At 46.7% G+C, this 18,716-nt stretch overlaps 1 protein-coding gene across 2 annotated transcripts; it reads left to right on the forward strand.

Moving 5' to 3' along the window:
* Positions 1–382: 382 nt before the first annotated feature.
* On the forward strand, positions 383–16,842 carry sphk2 (sphingosine kinase 2). Of its 2 annotated transcripts, none has more exons than XM_062538176.1 (7): positions 383–474; positions 3,181–4,998; positions 8,191–8,340; positions 9,057–9,151; positions 11,906–12,021; positions 12,238–14,041; positions 14,373–16,842. In XM_062538176.1, exons 2-7 carry the CDS (start codon positions 4,503–4,505, stop codon positions 14,433–14,435), a joined length of 2,724 nt encoding a protein of 907 aa, XP_062394160.1. In that variant the 5' UTR covers positions 383–474; positions 3,181–4,502; the 3' UTR covers positions 14,436–16,842. The 2 variants fall into 2 exon arrangements, with proteins under 2 accessions (XP_062394160.1, XP_062394161.1); XM_062538177.1 differs by having other exon boundaries at positions 429–483.
* Positions 16,843–18,716: the final 1,874 nt, after the last annotated feature.

Below are 18,716 nucleotides of genomic sequence, written 5' to 3' on the forward strand. Positions count from 1 at the left end.
TCCCGCCTCTAATTCTCAGTAAAAACGACTATTGGTCCAAATGGTCTGTCATTCATTTGATGCAATTTGACAGCTTCCGCAGAATCGTTGTCGAGATTGGTTTAGCTGCCTAGGTGAAAGGTTATATTTACGGAAAAAATAAAAGGTCTCTGTTTAGTATTTGTTTTCCTTTTTGGTGGCGATGGATTAGTAAAGTGGAATACTCAGCAGTTAAATTATTTTATTATGCTTTCATTCCGCTTTACTTGTTCTCACGTTTGGCCTGTACCTTTATTTTATGACACCACAAGTTGTCAGAGGATGACAGTGGGTGGTCCGTAATGACACCCTACGTACCTCCACATCATTGGATTTGCCTTCTGCCATTCAAATAGTCGCAGACTGCTGCTGTCTCAAGTAGACTTCCTGAACATGTACAGAGGTTTTCCAGTGAAGGATCGCGACTTTACCTCGTCGTGGGGGAACTGTAATGAGGTAATAGGAGTAAGTTTTCTATACTTTGTGTACATGATTATTCAAGTAATTGTGGCATGTTTGTGTTGCCTTTGTGATCTGAGCTTATGAGACTGGTGAAACATCAGACGCATTTAGCTATAACGTTACTAAAAGAAGTAACGCTAGCTAATGCAGACAAGTCGCCCAGTTCAGTGAGTATTATTGCCACCAAGCTTTACAAGTCAGTCATGGCAAAAGACTAACAAATGATATCCGTAACCTAGCTTGCTACATAACATAGTCAGATAGGCTTTGTCGATGCAGTAACGTTTAGTATTTGACCATTTGTTTAACGTAGTATGTTTTGCAGTTTCTCAATGTTGACTTGTTAGCTGGCCAACCCTAATAGCCTGCTAGCTGACTGAAGAGGACTCTATCCAAACATCAATTAGGATGCATGTCTTAGAGCTGTAATAGGTAATGTTAATGCTACGATGCTGCCTCTGTTATGTTATCAGTGGTAACACCTAGATGAAGGGAAAAGTTGCCAGTCGGCTAACCAGTGCATGATCTCATCCTCTGCAACTGCGTTAGCCTCTATCTTGCTTGATAACGATCAAAGGTAGCATAATGGCTTCGTTGCAATAAACAACTTTGACAAGATTTGGGAAAGATTCTTGAAATATTGTAGTCTTTTGAGTAAAGCTTTAACGGGAAGCATACGTTAAAAGACTCCAGTCTTTCAAGAATCTTTCCCAAATCTTGTCAAAGTTGTTTGGTGTAACGAGACCAAGTGACGTTACAGTACGAGCTATCATGGGGATATTACTGGCTATCACCTGTTTGATAACCATCTCTGTAGTTAATCTGTTGCTCTATTTCACTGATAGCTGTGTCGTTACTCTAAGACAGTGGATTGAATTGAATGTGTTTGTGGGATGTTGAATATATTAAGCTGTTAGTATGGCATAGATAATAGTAGGCCTACAAAGTTTAGTTAACATTGACAGTTGTCGATGGGCTGCATCCTGATGACTTCAAATTACTCAAACGTTTGAAGGTATTAAGATGTAGAAGATTTTTTTTGTAATCAGTTTCTACAGTCTATGGTTTTTACACAGGTTAACCACTATCATTGCTGTTAATTGCTAGGCTGTTCAAAGGTGATGTTCTCGTAACTGTATCATGTCCATGGATGAACGTTGAAGTAGGCCTATTGTTTTTTATCAGTAGCCTACTATACTGCAAGGATTTGGATATTAGTACAATCAAAGGCTAAAATTTAAATGTAGGCTACCTGCTCAGCCTGGATTTTGAATCACATCGGTGTTAACGTGAGATAGCCTACATGTTGTTCTAATTTTCTTTCTGTAGTTTGCATTCTCCTCAGAAATTATAATCGTACCACAGTTAAAACGCGAGAATTTGAATAATACCATTCAAGTCGTGTTTGCGATTCGGACTTTGGCAGTTCAGTGTCCCCGCCCAATAATTCAAGGACACAAAGGTACAACAATGGACACGCGAGCAAGGCGCACAGTTTTGGTTTGTTTTTGGTGCGCGCGCGCGCCTCGTAAATGTACAGGCTATCACATTTTGTCTTCGCCTCACTTCAAAGTATCAAACCGACTCTTGTGGTCTACAGAAGTTCTGTTTTTTTCCATGATCATGTTTGAGTTTGGATCATGAAACTTGAAGGCAGTGCATTGCCGCTGTGTAGTCCATTTACATTTCATTCAACTGTCACATTCTTCGACACATTCTGTAGGGAATGACCAGAGCCATATAAATGATATGGCTCTGGGAATGACTAGCAGCCTGGCATCCTATGAGAGAGTGACCGATTTCCTCTGTTGATTCATGTGTCTCTCTATGGTAGCCTACTTGAAGTCTCTCTCTCTCTCTCTCTCTCTCTCTCTCTCTCTCTCTCTCTCTCTCTCTCTCTCTCTCATTAAGCCAGACGCGGAGTACAAGTTGTGAAATAGATTAGGTCGGAAATCTGGCCGGCATCCATCACCCTGGCTGTGTGGCCTGCCCAGAGTGCCTCTTCCAAACGTAATCGCTATATTTGACAAAAATCGGATGGCGTCATATCATTGCGGACGGATGCCAGACTGGTGTGATTTTGAGTCAGTCGTTGTCTCGTGAACTCCACGTCCAGATTGGTGGGGTGATGATGCGCTTGGTCAGCCGCAGTGGATCATTGCCACAATCTTTCTGACGTGTGACCATTTTTCACTTCTCCCTGCGTGTCTCTTTACTTCACCTTTCACCGGGAAGAGAAACCAATTGTCCAATGGCTCAATGGCTTATTTGTCTGTTATTGACTCAATGGCTTATTTGTCTGTTATTGAAAACCCTGTTATAGGTCTACTGACCAGATGTCCGAGACCAAAACAGGGGACATTTTCAGTTTGACTTAGCGCCTACCACTTAGTTTGACTATCAATCTGATTGAAATACATACAAGTTTTATCTTCACAAAACAGGGACATAGGTAGTTTTTCTGTATTTTCCCAGGGACAGGCAACCAAAAACGGGGACTGTCCCCTGAAATAAGGGGACGCCTGGTCACCCTAGGTTAGGGATAGGGTTTGGTATATATATCCAAATGATTTTGAAATATGATATCAAGATCAATGAGAAAATGAAATCGAATGACCTTTGGTGTCCGTGGTGTATAAAGTGTAAGATGTAGCATTCTTCTGACATAATTTTGCCTGTCTTTTCCCCTTTGTCCTATAGACATCTGTTTTGGAATGGACCTAAACCATGACTCAGGGGGAAACTACATAAAAAGAACACCATGACGTAAAAGAAGGCGAAATGGACAAAACTGACTTTTACACCTTTTGTGTTTGAGTTTTTTTTTTTTTTTTAATGCCTGTTCTTAGCTGTAAACCAGCCAACACTGAGGAGGGACATTTATTCTTTCATGGATTACAAAGGGTGGAATTTGTGGCATTTTTCCATTGGATGAACTTCCATCCCACCTGCGCCCCAGCAAGTCCGAGACAGGAAGTGAAAGTCTTATCCAGCCACCTCACTTCCTCAACTCCCCGCAGCTCCCCCCAGCTTGGCATGCCTTCAGTTCCGGCATCTCTCTGAACAACACAGTTTAGGCTGAGGAGACAGTAGCTCTCTCCCCAGTTGGGTGGACTTGGTTTTCCTCATTCCTGCTGTTGATGCTCTGTGTGTCAGTTGTTTAGAAGTTTAATTCAGCTGACCTCTGGATGACTAGTTATTTAATGTTCATCATCTCTCTGACCTCATGACCTTGATGACATCATCTGTAGCTGCCTGGCCTGTGTTGCACTACAAAGTTGTTGCCGGCATCACACTGATCAGATATCTTCCATATCATTCGCTTCCTTTGGTGTACTGCAACAAACTTTTTTGAGTCCACTTTTTTTAATATATTTTAATTATTTTTTTGTTTAAATGTATACATATTTGTATGTATATGAATTTGCCATCCATTATCAGACAATTGATGACGAGCAATCTCAGTCTTCAAAAGCACTTTAGTAATTATTATCTAGTTGGTGTATCTGTTGTTAGAACTGTATAACTGCTGTGTTATAAACTTTAAAAACTGACGGTGTTCCAAGCCGGAATAACATTTATAAGAGAGGCATTTTAAAATTCAGGTTTTGAATTGTGCATTTAACAGGATTAGAAAACTGCTGTTCCAAAGAGAAAACGCTAAACTTGGATTTGGAAAGAAAAAGTCATTTGGGATTTAACAAAAAAACATCTGCAGTTTTTTTTTTTTGAACCGTCCTTGGCATGTGTCCATTCTAAGCTGATGACTGTGACCCAGTTTAACCATCCATAGAATACCTATTTATAAACAAAGCACTCAAAACGAACAGCAACAGATAATACACATCTGTGATTTAACCAAGAACTTTCAGCGTGGGAGCAGTTTGCACACTGCCCAGATTGCCCCGGAGTCCTCCCATGACCAGCCAGCTGCATGCCCGACCCAGCTCCCTGTCTCAGAACGTTGCACAGGTAGCTCCTCGTGTTCCCCGCGCCCTGGGCAGCCTCCTGCCCCTGTGAGGATGCGCTCGCCAGAGCCCCAGATCCCGTCCCCGTCAGAAGCCCTGCTCCATGGCCAGTTTGACGGCTGGAGCACAGGTGCCACTGGAGGTGGTGGTAGTGGAGGAGGAGGAGGAGGAGTAGGCGGCGGCAGCGGGGGCAATAACAGCTGCCCCAATAGCCCCGGGGGGCCGGCGTCTCTGCAGGCCAGCAGCCCGGCGGCCAGCTACGCCCTGACGCTGACGCACACACACGTCCACGTGCAGCGGCTCTCTCCGCGGCCGGGCAAGGACTCGCGGCTGCTGCTGCCCCTGGTGGAGCTGGCGGGGTGCAGTTGCCCCCGTGCCCCGGCGCCGCCGCTTCTGGTGCTCTACTGGTACCCGCCCGGCCGCCGCAGGAAGGGCGTGTCCCGGCGCAGGCAGGTGAGGGCGTACCTGGCGGAGAGCCGAGCCGAGGCCGAGAAGTGGTACGCCGCCGTCCAGTGCCTGCTGAGAGGAGTCGTCGTCAGCGCCACCACAGGTGTGTGTGTTTCTGTGTTTCTGTGCCATTGCGTGTGTGTGTGTCTGTGTTTCTATGTCATAGGGATGGGCAGTTATGAAAAAGACCAGAGGTGTGTTCAAATTTGCAAATACAGGCGAAACTTCTCCTTGAACAAGCTGGACGAACGTTTACAATAGAGATGGAATGTTTGGACAGAGTTAGGGATGCAACCAAGATACAGGCTTTTAAAATGCTAATAAATAATACATCTGCACTATTTTCAAAATGAGATCCATAGTAATACAGTGAATTGCAAATACTACTCAGGGTCTCATGTAATTTCATGCTGTCGACTACAACAGGAATTGATCTCCCTTCCCGGTGGTGTTTCTAGAAATCTGTTTTTGGGTTATGTTTCGACAGCAGTGGAGAGTTAGTATGAATATCGACAGCTGTGCTGGCCAACATGACATCATTATGATTAAGTTGCTCTTCGCGTGTTTTGTGCGGCCACATGTGTTTTTACAGAACAAGGATTTTGGCTGTTTCTAGCTAGAATTTGTGTGTGTGTGTGTGTGTTTGTAAGTGAGTGTGTGTGAAAGTTTGGGGATACAGCCAGATCCACAGCTGTGTTGGATGAAGTGAGATTACTATGACTAGTACATCAGTGTGTGTGTGTGTATGTGTGTGTGTGTGTGTATGTATGTATGTATGTGCAGGTATGTGTGTGTGCAGGTATGATTGGAGCTTACCCCAAATGCCCTTATGAACATTTTAATCCTGAATGTTTGTGTGTGGGAAAGTAATCAGGTAACCAAACTAGTTGTGTTGAACAACATGCACTCCGTGCTTACAGTACCGATAAGAGCAGAGTCCAGGGCTTTATATTATGGTGGGATTCAGTAAAAACATGGCGGCTCTGGATCTGCCTGAGGCCTTGAGGCAGCTGGGGCGCTGACACGCCGTGTTTACCTTTATGTACCTCCAGCACTCTGTCCCCACGGGCAGGCGACGCGTGCGGCCACTGTGTAGGTGGAGGTCCCGTGCACCTGTCACCACGGGCAGGCGTGCGGCCACTGTGTAGGTGTAGGTGTAGGTGGAGGTCCCGTGCACCTGTCACCACGGGCAGGCGTGCGGCCACTGTGTAGGTGTAGGTGGAGGTCCCGTGCACCTGTCACCACGGGCAGGCGTGCGGCCACTGTGTAGGTGTAGGTGTAGGTCCCGTGCACCTGTCACCACGGGCAGGCGTGCGGCCACTGTGTAGGTGGAGGTGTAGGTGGAGGTCCCGTGCACCTGTCACCACGGGCAGGCGTGCGGCCACTGTGTAGGTGTAGGTGGAGGTCCCGTGCACCTGTCACCACGGGCAGGCGTGCGGCCACTGTGTAGGTGTAGGTGTAGGTCCCGTGCACCTGTCACCACGGGCAGGCGTGCGGCCACTGTGTAGGTGTAGGTGGAGGTGGAGGTCCCGTGCACCTGTCCCTGCTGTGTGGAGCGGCCCTGCTGTCTGCTCAGGGCTAGTGGACACACGAGTTACACAGTTCTGGAGAGATTAGTGATTTCAGCTTTTTGAAGTCATGTAATGAGACACACTCACAGCACAGTATACTGTTCTCAAACACACACACACACACACACACACACACACACACACATACACACTTACATTCTGCTCTAGAAGCCCTTGAGCATTGGAGCTGAAGAAAACGGAAATCCTACTGTATCTTGGAAAAGAATCTGTGTAAAAGTGTGTGTGTGTGTGTGTGTGTGTGTGTGTGTGCGTGAGTTTGTTGGAATTTGTGAAGTATCTCTGTCTGTCTGTCTAATGGTGCATTTCCTTTGCTTTCTTTCTCTCTCTCTCCTTATCTGCTGTCTCCACACTCTTGCATACACACGCACACACACACTCATGTACACACACACACACTCCCACACAACCCCAGTCTGTATCAGCGCTGTGTCAGACGCGACTGGCAGAGAGAGGGTGGGTCCACCATACGCCACATGGCACGGCCACTGCCCCCCCCCCCCCCTTCCTTTCCTTCCTTCCGTGCTCTGTGCTTTAGGGACATTAGACTGTGATATCTGCATTGTAGCGACTCACTGACTCCTGCTGTTTGGAATATGACTCAGAGAAGTAAAACCCCATGCGTGTGTGTAGTTGCACGTGAGAGGGGGTTGTTTGGTATGGGTGTATTAATGTGAATGTTGTGTGTGTGTGCTGATGTGCATGTGTGTGTGTGTGTGTGTCTGAGAGAGAGGAGGGTGGGGGGCATTGTAAGACTGGGTTAAGATATGGTGTCCTTGGTGTGTCTGTTTGTGTGATTGTGAATGTTTGCTGTGATTGTGTGTGTGTGTGTGTGTGTGTGTGTGTGTGTGTGTGTGTGTGTGTGTGTGTGTGTGTGTGTGTGTGTGTGTGTGTGTGTGTGTGTGTGTGTGTATGTGTGTCATGCTCTAGATTTGGGCCTACACTCATAAATCATCTCAGAGTAGCCTTTCCAGATCTGGCTAGATCCCGATTGGAGGGCTGGAGAGAAGATGTTATGGCCTACTAATCAGCTCTCGGATGCTTTATCTGTGTGAGGCCAAAGGTTTACCAGTAGAGTTAGTGAACTACAGGCTTCCAGTGTGCTTGTTATATGCTGTAGAATCCTGCTCAGGTCCAAATGCTATTCTTCATCCCAACCCTAAACTAGCGTTGCTAATATGTTGTTTATGTTAAATGTTTATATGTTATGTGTATATGTACAGGTATGTTTAGGCCTATATTAAAGGTTCTCTAAGCAATGTTATGCGGTTGCTATGCTAAAACATTTCTTGTCACATATTGCAAACATCTCCTTACGATCCACTGGCTGTCTGTCCTCAGAGTACACTATAAACAATACAGTCTCTGTAGACAGCTCAGGCTCCAAAAACTGCAGCAAAAACAGTCAGGTGCAGCCTGGACCATGAAAACATAAACTATTCCAACCAATCACCTGCAAGATGTGCATTCATGTCAGTTTCAATTGCCTGGGAGAGAGGGGAGGGAGGGGAGGGAGGGGAGGGAGGAGTGAGCTAGCGCTGTTTTGTTTGAAATGTCACCAGAAGTGATGGTACCCAACCGCGCTTAAGAGAACCTTTAATCATCTGTCCTAGAAGAATGTGATGCTATGTTGGTGTACATCAATCATTGCTTTAAGACATTTGTGTTTTGCTTTTCTCAGTATTGTTGTTTGTTTTCTGGTCCAGAATTTAGCAAGAGCCTGTTGCCCCGCCCCCGACGCCTGCTGCTATTGGTCAATCCTTTCAGTGGGCGGGGCCAGGCCATGCAGTGGTGTCAAACACACATCCTGCCAATGATCAGAGAGGCCAACATCAGCTACAACCTCATCCAGACAGGTGCGACACATTTTACTGTTTGTTCCCAAAAGTTTTGTGACCATTGGTTGGCAGATTGGTGGTTAGTGTGCTTTATTTCATAACAAAATCCTGTGTATTAATGTAATACATTAATGTAATACAGTGCAGCAATAGTTATGTATATATGATAGTTCCAGGAACAATGTATGTAACTAACTACAACCATACCATATATGTATTAGCGGCAACCTCATGCAGGTACTGTATGTGCAGCATATTTCACTGTCCCCAGTACATTTAGACATCAGTAACAGTTCCAGGAGGTGCATATATAACCAAGTACCTAAATCCTAATTTCTCATACATGACATTTCACATGGATCACTAAACCCATACATCAGCCACCACCCCAAGTAGTCTTTATACGTCAGCAGCATTGTAATTCAGGATACCGATAATAAATACATGTGTGCACATCGGTTACAGTCATGATAATGATCCATACAGAACAGATGCCTTCAATTGGCCAGCTTGCTCAACCTATAAGGTGGCAAATGGAGCATGTTGCTGAATACAGGCTGCTGCTGGCTTGTGTTGGCATGATGTCATTGTTCTAATGTTAGTCCACTGTCAGAGTCATGCCATTCCTGTGTCATGTGTCACATGCCAACAAGGCAACACAGAAAATTGTCTTCCTTAACTCTCTGCTTAAAGATGTTTATCTTTGTGTGTGTGTGTGTGTGTGTGTGTCACAGAGCGCCAGAACCATGCAAAAGAGCTCATCAGGGAGATTTCCCTGCAGGAGTGGGACGGTATCATCATCGTGTCTGGCGATGGACTTCTCCATGAGGTGTGTGACTATACCCCCCAATCACATTATTATTATTATTATTATTGGGGGGGGGGGGGAGGGCGTGAGGGAGAGGAGAGTGACAGGAGGCAAGTGGAGAGACAGATAGTGTGGGTTTGGACCACTGATCTATAAAGAATACCTGGATAGACTTAAGCAATAAGCCCCGAGAGGCCGTGGGTTATACTGTATAATCGAACAGCTAAGGGGCGTTGTTAGGCACGACGCGAAGCGGAGTGCCTAAAACCCCCTTAGCTGTTCGATTATACAGTATAACCCACGGACTCGAGTGGCTTATTGCTTTTCTAAAACGGTAACTACGTCGATCTAGCAAGATTTCATGAAACGAAGGCACAGCAACGACAATGTAACGATATATTCATAGATAATCTTTCTTCCGCCAAGAAATATATTCCCTCCTTATGAATGGTTGCCATGCAACAACAAGACGCAGCCACTGCTAGTTTTGTGCTAGCGCATTACTATAGAACGAAATGCGGTCAAGGTGTGAGTTTATCATGATATTTACAACGGCATCGAACGCGATTCAGCCAATCACAATCAAGGACCGGAACTATCCGTTTTAGAATATCTCATTGTTGCTGACCCATCAACAATGAAGCCAATGGAACTGTCCCGAGTGGTCCCATAATGGCGGCGATGTGTTCCAATTCCATTGTTGCAGAACGGCAACATTCTTTTACTGTCTTTTACTGTCTATGCATTCCTATGGCAAGTGGTCCCATAATGGCCGCCGCCATGTAGGCTTCAGAATTTTGACGTAGATGCTCTATCCAGGTATTCTTTATAGATCAGTGGTTTGGACCTATGGGCATGTGGATCCGAATGCGTTATGGGCCCTGTAGCACCCCATAAGCCCCCCCTAATCACACTGAAACCTGGCCTCACAAATGCCTCAACACTGGTCCTGCCAATATCTTCACTGTCATGTTTTAAACTAGCCTCATAAATGATAGATAGATAGATAGATACTTTATTCTAAAACGGATAGTTCCGGTCCTTGATTGTGATTGGCTGAATCGCGTTCGATGCCGTTGTAAATATCATGATAAACTCACACCTTGACCGCATTTCGTTCTATAGTAATGCGCTAGCACAAAACTAGCAGTGGCTTCGTCTTGTTGTTGCATGGCAACCATTCATAAGGAGGGAATATATTTCTTGGCGGAAGAAAGATTATCTATGAATATATCGTTACATTGTCGTTGCTGTGCCTTCGTTTCATGAAATCTTGCTAGATCGACGTAGTTACCGTTTTAGAAAAGCAATAAGCCACTCGAGTCCGTGGGTTATACTGTATAATCGAACAGCTAAGGGGGTTTTAGGCACTCCGCTTCGCGTCGTGCCTAACAACGCCCCTTAGCTGTTCGATTATACAGTATAACCCACGGCCTCTCGGGGCTTATTGCTTAATTGATCCCCGAGGGGAAATTCAAGAAATTCAAAAATTTAAAAAATTCAAAAATGCTTCACCACTAGCCCTGCCTGCTTACAATGATATCTTTGCCATGATTATGAGCTAGCCTCCCAAATGCAGTAACAGTAGCCTTGTATCTGGTGGCGAGTTTACCCTACATTACCCTAACCTACTGTACCCCTGAAAATCAGCTGCCTAGCGTAGCTGTGACTAATGCTACACCCCTGAAACTTGTCTGATTTGTTCAGCATTGTTTCCCTCAAGACTCAAATATTTTTACATCCATGGGTACTGAAGTGCACAGCTGTTGAGCACATACAGCTAAACAGACTGTGGACAGACCCGCACTGTTATTTGTCTCTATAACTCAGTAATTACACAGGCTTAATACTGTCCTGTTTTAGCCTGCCCTCTGTAATGCTATGAAACATACTGCGTGCATATTGTACATCACATGGCAAGACATACTCTACGGTAGATATTCTCAAGTACTCTCAAGTGTACTCTCAAGTGTACTCTCAAGATACTTTCAAGATACTCTCAAGTAAATCTGAAGTGCAACTCCCTACTAGCACATGCTAGCTCAACACCAAAGATCCTTAAGGCGGAGCAAGATACTTCGTCATAGTCCATGTCTATGGGCGCAAAACGGGGATCACTTCCTCTGCATAAAGGGGTGTGTCATGCCCATAGACTTCATTGGAACAGCTCTGCCTAAAGGGGTATTTTGCCCCCCCCCCCCCCCCCTTGCGATTCGGGTTCCAGGAAGTGGCTTCTCATGAAGTATCTTGCTCCGCCCTTAATGATCTTTGTCAACACTCATGATAATGTACTCTGGTTCCCTACTTAGCCCATGCTAACTCAACACTCATGATAATGTACTCTGGTTCCCTACTTAGCCCATGCTAACTCAACACTCATGGTAATGTACTCTGGCTTCCTACTAGCCCATGCTAACTCAACACTCGTGATAATGTACTCTGGTTCCCTACTAGCCCATGCTAACTCAACACTCATGGTAATATACTCTGGTTTCCTACTGATGCTGATGTCAGCTGCTCTTTCTGCACTGTCATCATTTTGACTGCCTGTTACTAATGCTGAGTTTAATCTGACGTTGTGTAATATGGCTGGGGACGTGATGGACAGCTTCTGCTTGTACTTTAACCTTGGCCATTGCTTAGTCAGGGAACTAGCTGGTCTGAACCACAAGCCAAAATTAGGGAAGGACTTACTTATCTAAGACTTAACTTTATAAGACTTAGAACACATGAATCATGCATTTTATTTTTTTAACAATCTGATTGATCTGCTAGGTGATAAATGGTCTCATGGAAAGGCCGGACTGGGAGACGGCCATAAAGACTCCAGTGGGAATCCTGCCATGCGGGTCTGGGAATGCCCTAGCTGGATCCATAAACCACTATGCGGGGTAAGACACTGGGCTGAGTCCTCCTGCGTCCCTGACCAGGCCTCCTGTTATCTGCCCTCTTACAAGAGCAGTGTTATCACAGAACTTCGACCCAAGAACAAATCACGGACAATCTTTAAACTCTGCCCTTTTTGATAGATAACTTTTTTTCTTCTTCCTCTCTCTTTCTCTCGCTCTCTCTCTCTCTCTCTCTCTCTCTCTCTCTCTCTCTCTCAGGTATGACATGTGCCTTCGAGAGCCCCTGCTCCTTAACTGCTGCTTCTTGCTCTGCCGAGGCGGGGTGAGACCCATGGACCTGGTCTCCGTGACGACCAGTCCCATTTCCTCTTCGTCCTCCAATCAGAACGGGCGGCCGGCCGCCCCCAGACGGCTCTTCTCCTTCCTGTCGGTGGCGTGGGGCTTCGTGTCGGACGTGGACATCGAGAGCGAGCGGTACCGGGGCCTGGGCTCGGCTCGCTTCACGCTGGGCACGCTGGTCCGGCTGGCCTCGCTGCGCTCCTACAAAGGCCGTCTGTCCTACCTGCCCCCCAACGCCGTCACCTCGTCCCCCGACAACACCACCACCCCCCCGCCCCAGAGGCGGCCCCTGTCGCGCAGCATCACCGAGGGCCTGGAGGGCTTCTGCCGCACCCCCATCCACCGCACCATCTCCGACATGGGCCTCAGCGAGCAGAGGAGCCTGCGCAGGGGGGACGGGGAGCGAGAGAGGGAGCGGGAGAAAGAGAGGGAGGAGAGAGAGAGGGAGCGAGAGAGGAGGAGGGAGAGGGCCAGAGGGGTCAAGGTGGTCCGCGCCAGCAGCCTGGCGGAGGACAGAGAAAGGGAACTGGAGGCGGAGGGGAGGCTGGGCACGGCCGAGAGGCTGGAAGGGAACGCGGAAGAGAAGGACGAGGACATGGAGGATAGAGAGAGCGAGAGCGACAGCAGAAGTAGCAGAGAGGAGGGCAGGAGCGAGGGACAGGGAGAGCGGGGTGGAGGGGTGGAGGCGGAGGAGGAGGGGGTGACGGAGGCGAGGGAGGTGAGCGAGGACGACGGCCTGGTGATGGGACGCGAGGCGCAGGAATGCTCCGACGGCGACCTGGACTCCGAGGACCCGCCCGAGCCGCGGGTGGCCGTGCGCAAGAACTCGGCGCCGTCCAGCCAGATCGCCAAAGCCTTCTTCAGCCAGCCAATCAGCGCCAGCGCCGACTCGGACGCCGAGATGGAGCCGGCGGCGTACGGGCAGCCGGACGAGGACGCCAACGGCACGTACTTCCAGCGCGAGGCCTTCCCGCCGCTGGACACGCGCGAGCGCTCGCTGACCATCTCCTCGCCGTTCCGCCACTCGCCGTTCTCCTACAAGCCCAAAGCGGCGCTGGACCAGAACCAGAACTCGTCCGGCCGGCCGCGGCCGCTCTCGCTGCTGCACCACCACTCGCACTCCAACTCGCTGCCGCCCAAGCTGCCCTCGCTGTCGCTGTCGCTGTCGCCCACGCCGCCCTCCTCGCCCAGCTGCGCCTCCCCGCACGCCTCCTCCTACCTGGCCCCGCGGCCCAACACCCCCGGCTCCTCCTCCCCCTCGCCCTCGCTGCGCTCCCCCTCCCCCTCCTTCACCTTCGACATCGCCGAGGCGGCGGGGCCGCTGAAGAACCGTCCGCACCTGTGCGGCCCCTACATCCCGCCGCGCGACGACCTGCTGCCGCCGCTGGACCAGCCGCTGCCCACGCGCGACTGGGTGACCATCGAGGGGGACTTCGTGCTGGTGCTGGCCATCTACCAGTCTCACCTGGGCGCGGACCTGCACGCGGCCCCGCACGCCCGCTTCGACGACGGCCTCATCCACCTGACGTTTGTGCGGGCGGGCATCTCGCGCGCCACGCTGCTGCGGCTGTTCCTGGCCATGGAGAGGGGCGCGCACCTGTCCCTGAGCTCGCCCTACGTGAGCCACGTGACGGCCAAGGCCTTCCGCCTGCAGCCGCTCTCCTCCAGGGGCACCCTCACCGTGGACGGGGAGCTGGTGCCCTACGGACCCCTGCAGGCCCAGGTGTGTGTGTGTGTGTGTGTGTGTGTGTGTTTATGGAGGTGTCTGTGAGTGTGTGTGTGTGTGTGTTAATGTGTGTTTATGGAGGCCTGTGTGTGTGTGTGTTTATGTTTATACTTGTGACCCCAGCTTTGATAGATGTGTAAATGTGAATCCACTTAAGCTTTTGGTGTGTTTTACATTTTGTTATTCAGGATTGAAACCAGATATACTTTTTGAGACTGATAATTATAATCTGTGATTTTGTGAGCTTTACAGTGAGAGTACTGTAGAATGGTCTAGTGCCTTTCCTCTCTGTGATGTCTAACCAGCGTGTTGTCCCTCCTCTCTCCAGGTCCATCCCTCCATGGCCCGGCTCATTGTGGGCGACTCAGGAGTCCGAATCACCAGGTTCTGAGCAGCTTGTACAAGACGGCACAGGGATTTGGGTCCATGTTGATTACCCCCCCCCCCCCCCCCCATGTCTCTGTCCCTCCTTCCCACTCTCTGTGGATTGTGTAACACTTCAGATTTAGAAAGAAGGAGATTTGGGGGGGAAAAAGAAAAAAAAAATGAAATAGCCCACCACTGGAATACTGGCTCTTTCTGGGATTTACTAAAAGGGATGGCCTAATCGGCCTGCACGCGAGCGGATTATTAGCGAATTTAGCGAAGGGAGAAAAAAAAACTGTGAGCCGTTACATAGCTGCTGGATTACGCCAGGATTACGCTCTACCATCGACTGACGCATGAAAAACACAAATCCCCGTGGGGGAAGGAAAAAAACGGAGAAATAAACAAGTACGGCAACAAAAAGAATCAGAATGGCTGAATGTCTGCATCTTAGTGTGTACACTCACGCATACCATGCACTACCAGACCCTGCCTTATCCAGAGAGAGGAAATAAAAACAAAGGTTGAAAAGATCTCCCACTGTTCTAGAACCACCTCAAGGGAAGCCACACCCTCAGGCACAGAACCCCCCCCCCAGCCCACCTCGGTCCACCCCGGCCTCTGTGTCATACCCTGCATTGTGTAATGGCCATCCGTCCATGCAATGCCTTATCCAGCTCAGAATCTGAACATGCAACCCCCCCCCCCCCCCCCTCTCTCTCTCTCTCTCTGTTAATACTTCTCCTCCCATCAAACTCTGGAAGACTTCGCTCTTGAGGAAAGTGTCTGAAGGACAGGGGTCACCCATCCACATCTGTAGGATAGATTCCTCTGTTTATTCAGTCCATTAGGGAAATGGACAAAAACACTTTAAAACCCTTCTCACTAAATAACAGACAGACACAAGCTCACAGCCAAACTGATGCAGTTGTAGGATTAACTTGAAATCTGTTTTTATGACTCCATTTAAATGTTTTTTTTTTTTTTTTTTAATTTTAATTTTATGTTTGTCCGTGCATCTAAAGGAAAGAAATACCTTTCGGGAGAGAGGAGGCTGTTAAATGTTAGTTGCTCAGTCACAGTGTAAGTTGCATTTGCCTGCATTTGCAAAGCATGTGTGATGAGGAAGACGAGGATGATGAAGCTGACAGATGCCAGTCTGCTGGGTGCTTTAGAGAACGCTGCCTCTGCCATGGTGGCTGGATGACATAATCTTCCTCTCCGTCCTGATGCTCATTTGCCCTCTGCCCATTCTCAAAACGATGGAGGATTGCTTGGTCAGAGATGTTTGATTCTTGTTCATTTGAAAAAAAAAAAAGGCCTCTGACATCACATGAGGAAATAGTCCATAGAACTGTAAACAATATATTTTTTATTTTTTCTAAGCCTTTTTGTTAGCATTTCCTCAGCAGCCTGATATTGTGTGGATGCCTGTTCTTTTGTGTCACTGAGCTCTAGTCCTTTGCTCTACAACAGAACGGCCCTTGAATGATCACTGCGGATTGATCATGACGCACAGTCTTCTTCACAGCTGATAGGCCAGTCACGTTAGGTCTGTGAAAGAAACAATCTCTATAGGATTGCGACACTAATATGACTGACATACATGTGTTTTTGCTTTTAAAAGGCAGGTTTGTAGTTTAATATTTTCAGAGGGAACATTTCATGTTTGTTTAATGTATTCAGTACATTTCTGAATGGACCATCTGATGACATCTAAAATAATCTATCCAAAATATTTGATTGCAAAATACAGTGAAGGGTATTGCTGTTCCTTTCAAGGGGTTCCGTCCCTGAGTTTATTTGCCTTTTTTTTCTTAATCTGCTTCAATCTAGTCATAATTTTATTTATGTTAATCTTCCGTTTTGGCATGTAATAACTTAAAGAAATTCTTATCAGTGGTCATTTTGGCCTATGCACTTTTAAGTTCTATCTCTCTGCTGGAAAAAAAGAGAAATTGTAAAATTTCCACAGGAGCATCTCTGTGGATATGTCCGAATGCTTTTCTTTGTTTTCTGTCTGTTTTCTGTCTTTTTCACAAATCACTCAGATAATATTCAGCAAATGTTGCCAGTAGCAAATAGAACTTGGGCTTGATGAATTTTGTACATCATGGTTGAGTCCATGTCCAAACTATTTCTGCCAGTAGGTCCATGAATCCCAGCTCTGTTTTGCTCTTAAACGTGTGTGACTAGTTTGTATCAGCTGCCCAGTTGATGGACTGTCGCTGGATTGAATGTTGGACCATCTATTTTAGAGCAATTTAATAAGAACAATATCAGGCTCACACGCCAGTGAAGATGTCTTTGTTAATAGTTGATTATATGATGCCTGTAATAAAAAAGTGTAATTATAACTAAAATATGCTATAAATAAATATAAAATGTACAGTACATAGTTATATGGTTTCAAATGTTTCTCTTCATTAAGAATAAATTTAACTGTGAAAGATTTGTCCAGTCTCACAGTCCTGTCCCACGGCTTGACAGTGATGCCCTCGAAAGTTAGATCAAATTTATCCGTAATTGTTGCATTAAAAACTGAAAACATGCTTTCTCCATGAAAGTACAAACACTGTTGCTGTTCAGCATTTCCCAAAGAGAATTGGCCATGACCACTGGTTTTTGGCTCTTGCCTGATTGGTGGCTCTATGGGATTCCGCCCTTGGGTTTTGAGGCTATTTCCATTTTTATTTTATTTCCATTTTAATATATCACTTAAGTATACAAAATGAGAATCAGAAATAACTTGACTATACACCCGGTGCATAGTCTGTGTGTGGGAGAGTGTTGAGAAGTGAAAATTAGACAGAGAGAGTAGGTCATAGTGTAGGCCCATAGGCCTTAATGCAACATGATGCCTACAAACACAAAAGATGGTGGTCCTACAGTATGTAGATAAAATGATGCAGACACAGTTTCCTTCTTGACAAAAATGGGTAGAGCCGGCGTCCAAAGTGACAAGGTAGTTGGATATCAGCTGCATGTGGAAGGGTAAATGAGGAAGTTTGAGTATAGAGTTTCCTTTTCCTCTCTTCAACTCCTCCTTTTGTCCTCTCCTTAACTAATCTGCCACTGAAACTGGTGTGTTATCTCACGCTCTCTCGGCCCCCTCCCCTTCTCCTATACCTCGTTTTTTTTTCTCCTGATAACTTCATGTCCACGTCGTCCTCTGGGATATCTGCGGTCGTTCCGATATCTACTCGTCTGTCCCTTTTCCAGTCCCTTATCCCTCACTGGTTGTGTCTCTTTTTTTTCATCCCCACCTAAACAAAAGTCCCTTTCGCAGCAGAGGGATTTTGGCAGTGAACATAATGTTCCTAGAACCTCTTTTATTTTGCATTCACATCAAACAGATTTGGGGATTATTGAATTCCTCTAACTGCAGTTCCTATGACTCGTTCTGCTCCTGCCCCAGGGCAGGGTTTTTCCCCCTTCATGACCTAGGTCTAGGTCTACATTGATTGGTCCAACTCATAAGCCAAACCAAACCCACTGTCAAACCTGCATTGCATGGACAGCTGTGCCGTCTTTAAAATCTGCATGGCCTGTGTAAGCAAAATGTAGGAAATATTCTATTGTCATAAAACAGACTTTATTGGACGGCTAGCCTATTTGGAGTGCAAGTAGGCGGTTTGATATAGGCCTACTGTTATTGTGCGCGGAAAGCTTATTTGTGTTATGTCCACTTGATGGTGTTGTCCCAATGTGCACTAGAATACTTAAACTAAGTAGCCTATTTGTAATGTGCAAGTGGGCGGTTTGAGATAGGCATACAGACAAAGTGCCTGATATCAATCTCTTTCTATTTATGGTAATGCAAGTAGGCTATAATGTCACTCCTGGGATATGTCAGGTTGCCTGAATGTAGTCTGTCTAGACAGGTTGCTTATTGAGCTAGCCCTTCCATAATCCATCAGTTTCAAAATAACATTTTCCCATTGTCACATTCTTCCTCTAACTTAAAATCCTGTAATCTCCATGCACACTTGAGTTTATCAGGCTTTCTCTTGTAACCTAACTGCTAAGCATTCTTATTTCCTACTTAAATCCACTCTAAGTGGCAAATGGCCAGTTCTCTCTTGTGTAAGTTCTTTTAGACCAAGCTCACTAAAAAAAACAATTGCATTACTTATCCCATCTTATTAAATCCTTGTAGGACAGCTAGGCTACTGGAGGCGTGTCCATATTGGAGCTGATTCTGCTATGACCTTCCCTGTAAGCACACTGACACTCTGCACTGCCCATTCATTTGAATAACACCAAGAAGAAATGCACAAATATGTAACTGGTTTGTGGTTAATTT

Source organism: Sardina pilchardus, chromosome 6, assembly GCF_963854185.1.
Source record: "Sardina pilchardus chromosome 6, fSarPil1.1, whole genome shotgun sequence".
Classification (NCBI taxonomy): Eukaryota; Metazoa; Chordata; class Actinopteri; order Clupeiformes; family Clupeidae; genus Sardina; species Sardina pilchardus.

What these genes read in the sequence shown, in the direction of transcription:
- sphk2 (XM_062538176.1), top strand. Translation starts at nt 4,503, where the DNA reads ATGCGCTCGCCAGAGCCCCAGATCCCGTCCCCGTCAGAAGCCCTGCTC. An exon ending in CGTCGTCAGCGCCACCACAG is followed by an intron (nt 4,999 to 8,190) that starts GTGTGTGTGTTT and finishes TTTCTGGTCCAG; the next exon opens with AATTTAGCAAGAGCCTGTTG. An exon ending in GCGATGGACTTCTCCATGAG is followed by an intron (nt 9,152 to 11,905) that starts GTGTGTGACTAT and finishes TTGATCTGCTAG; the next exon opens with GTGATAAATGGTCTCATGGA.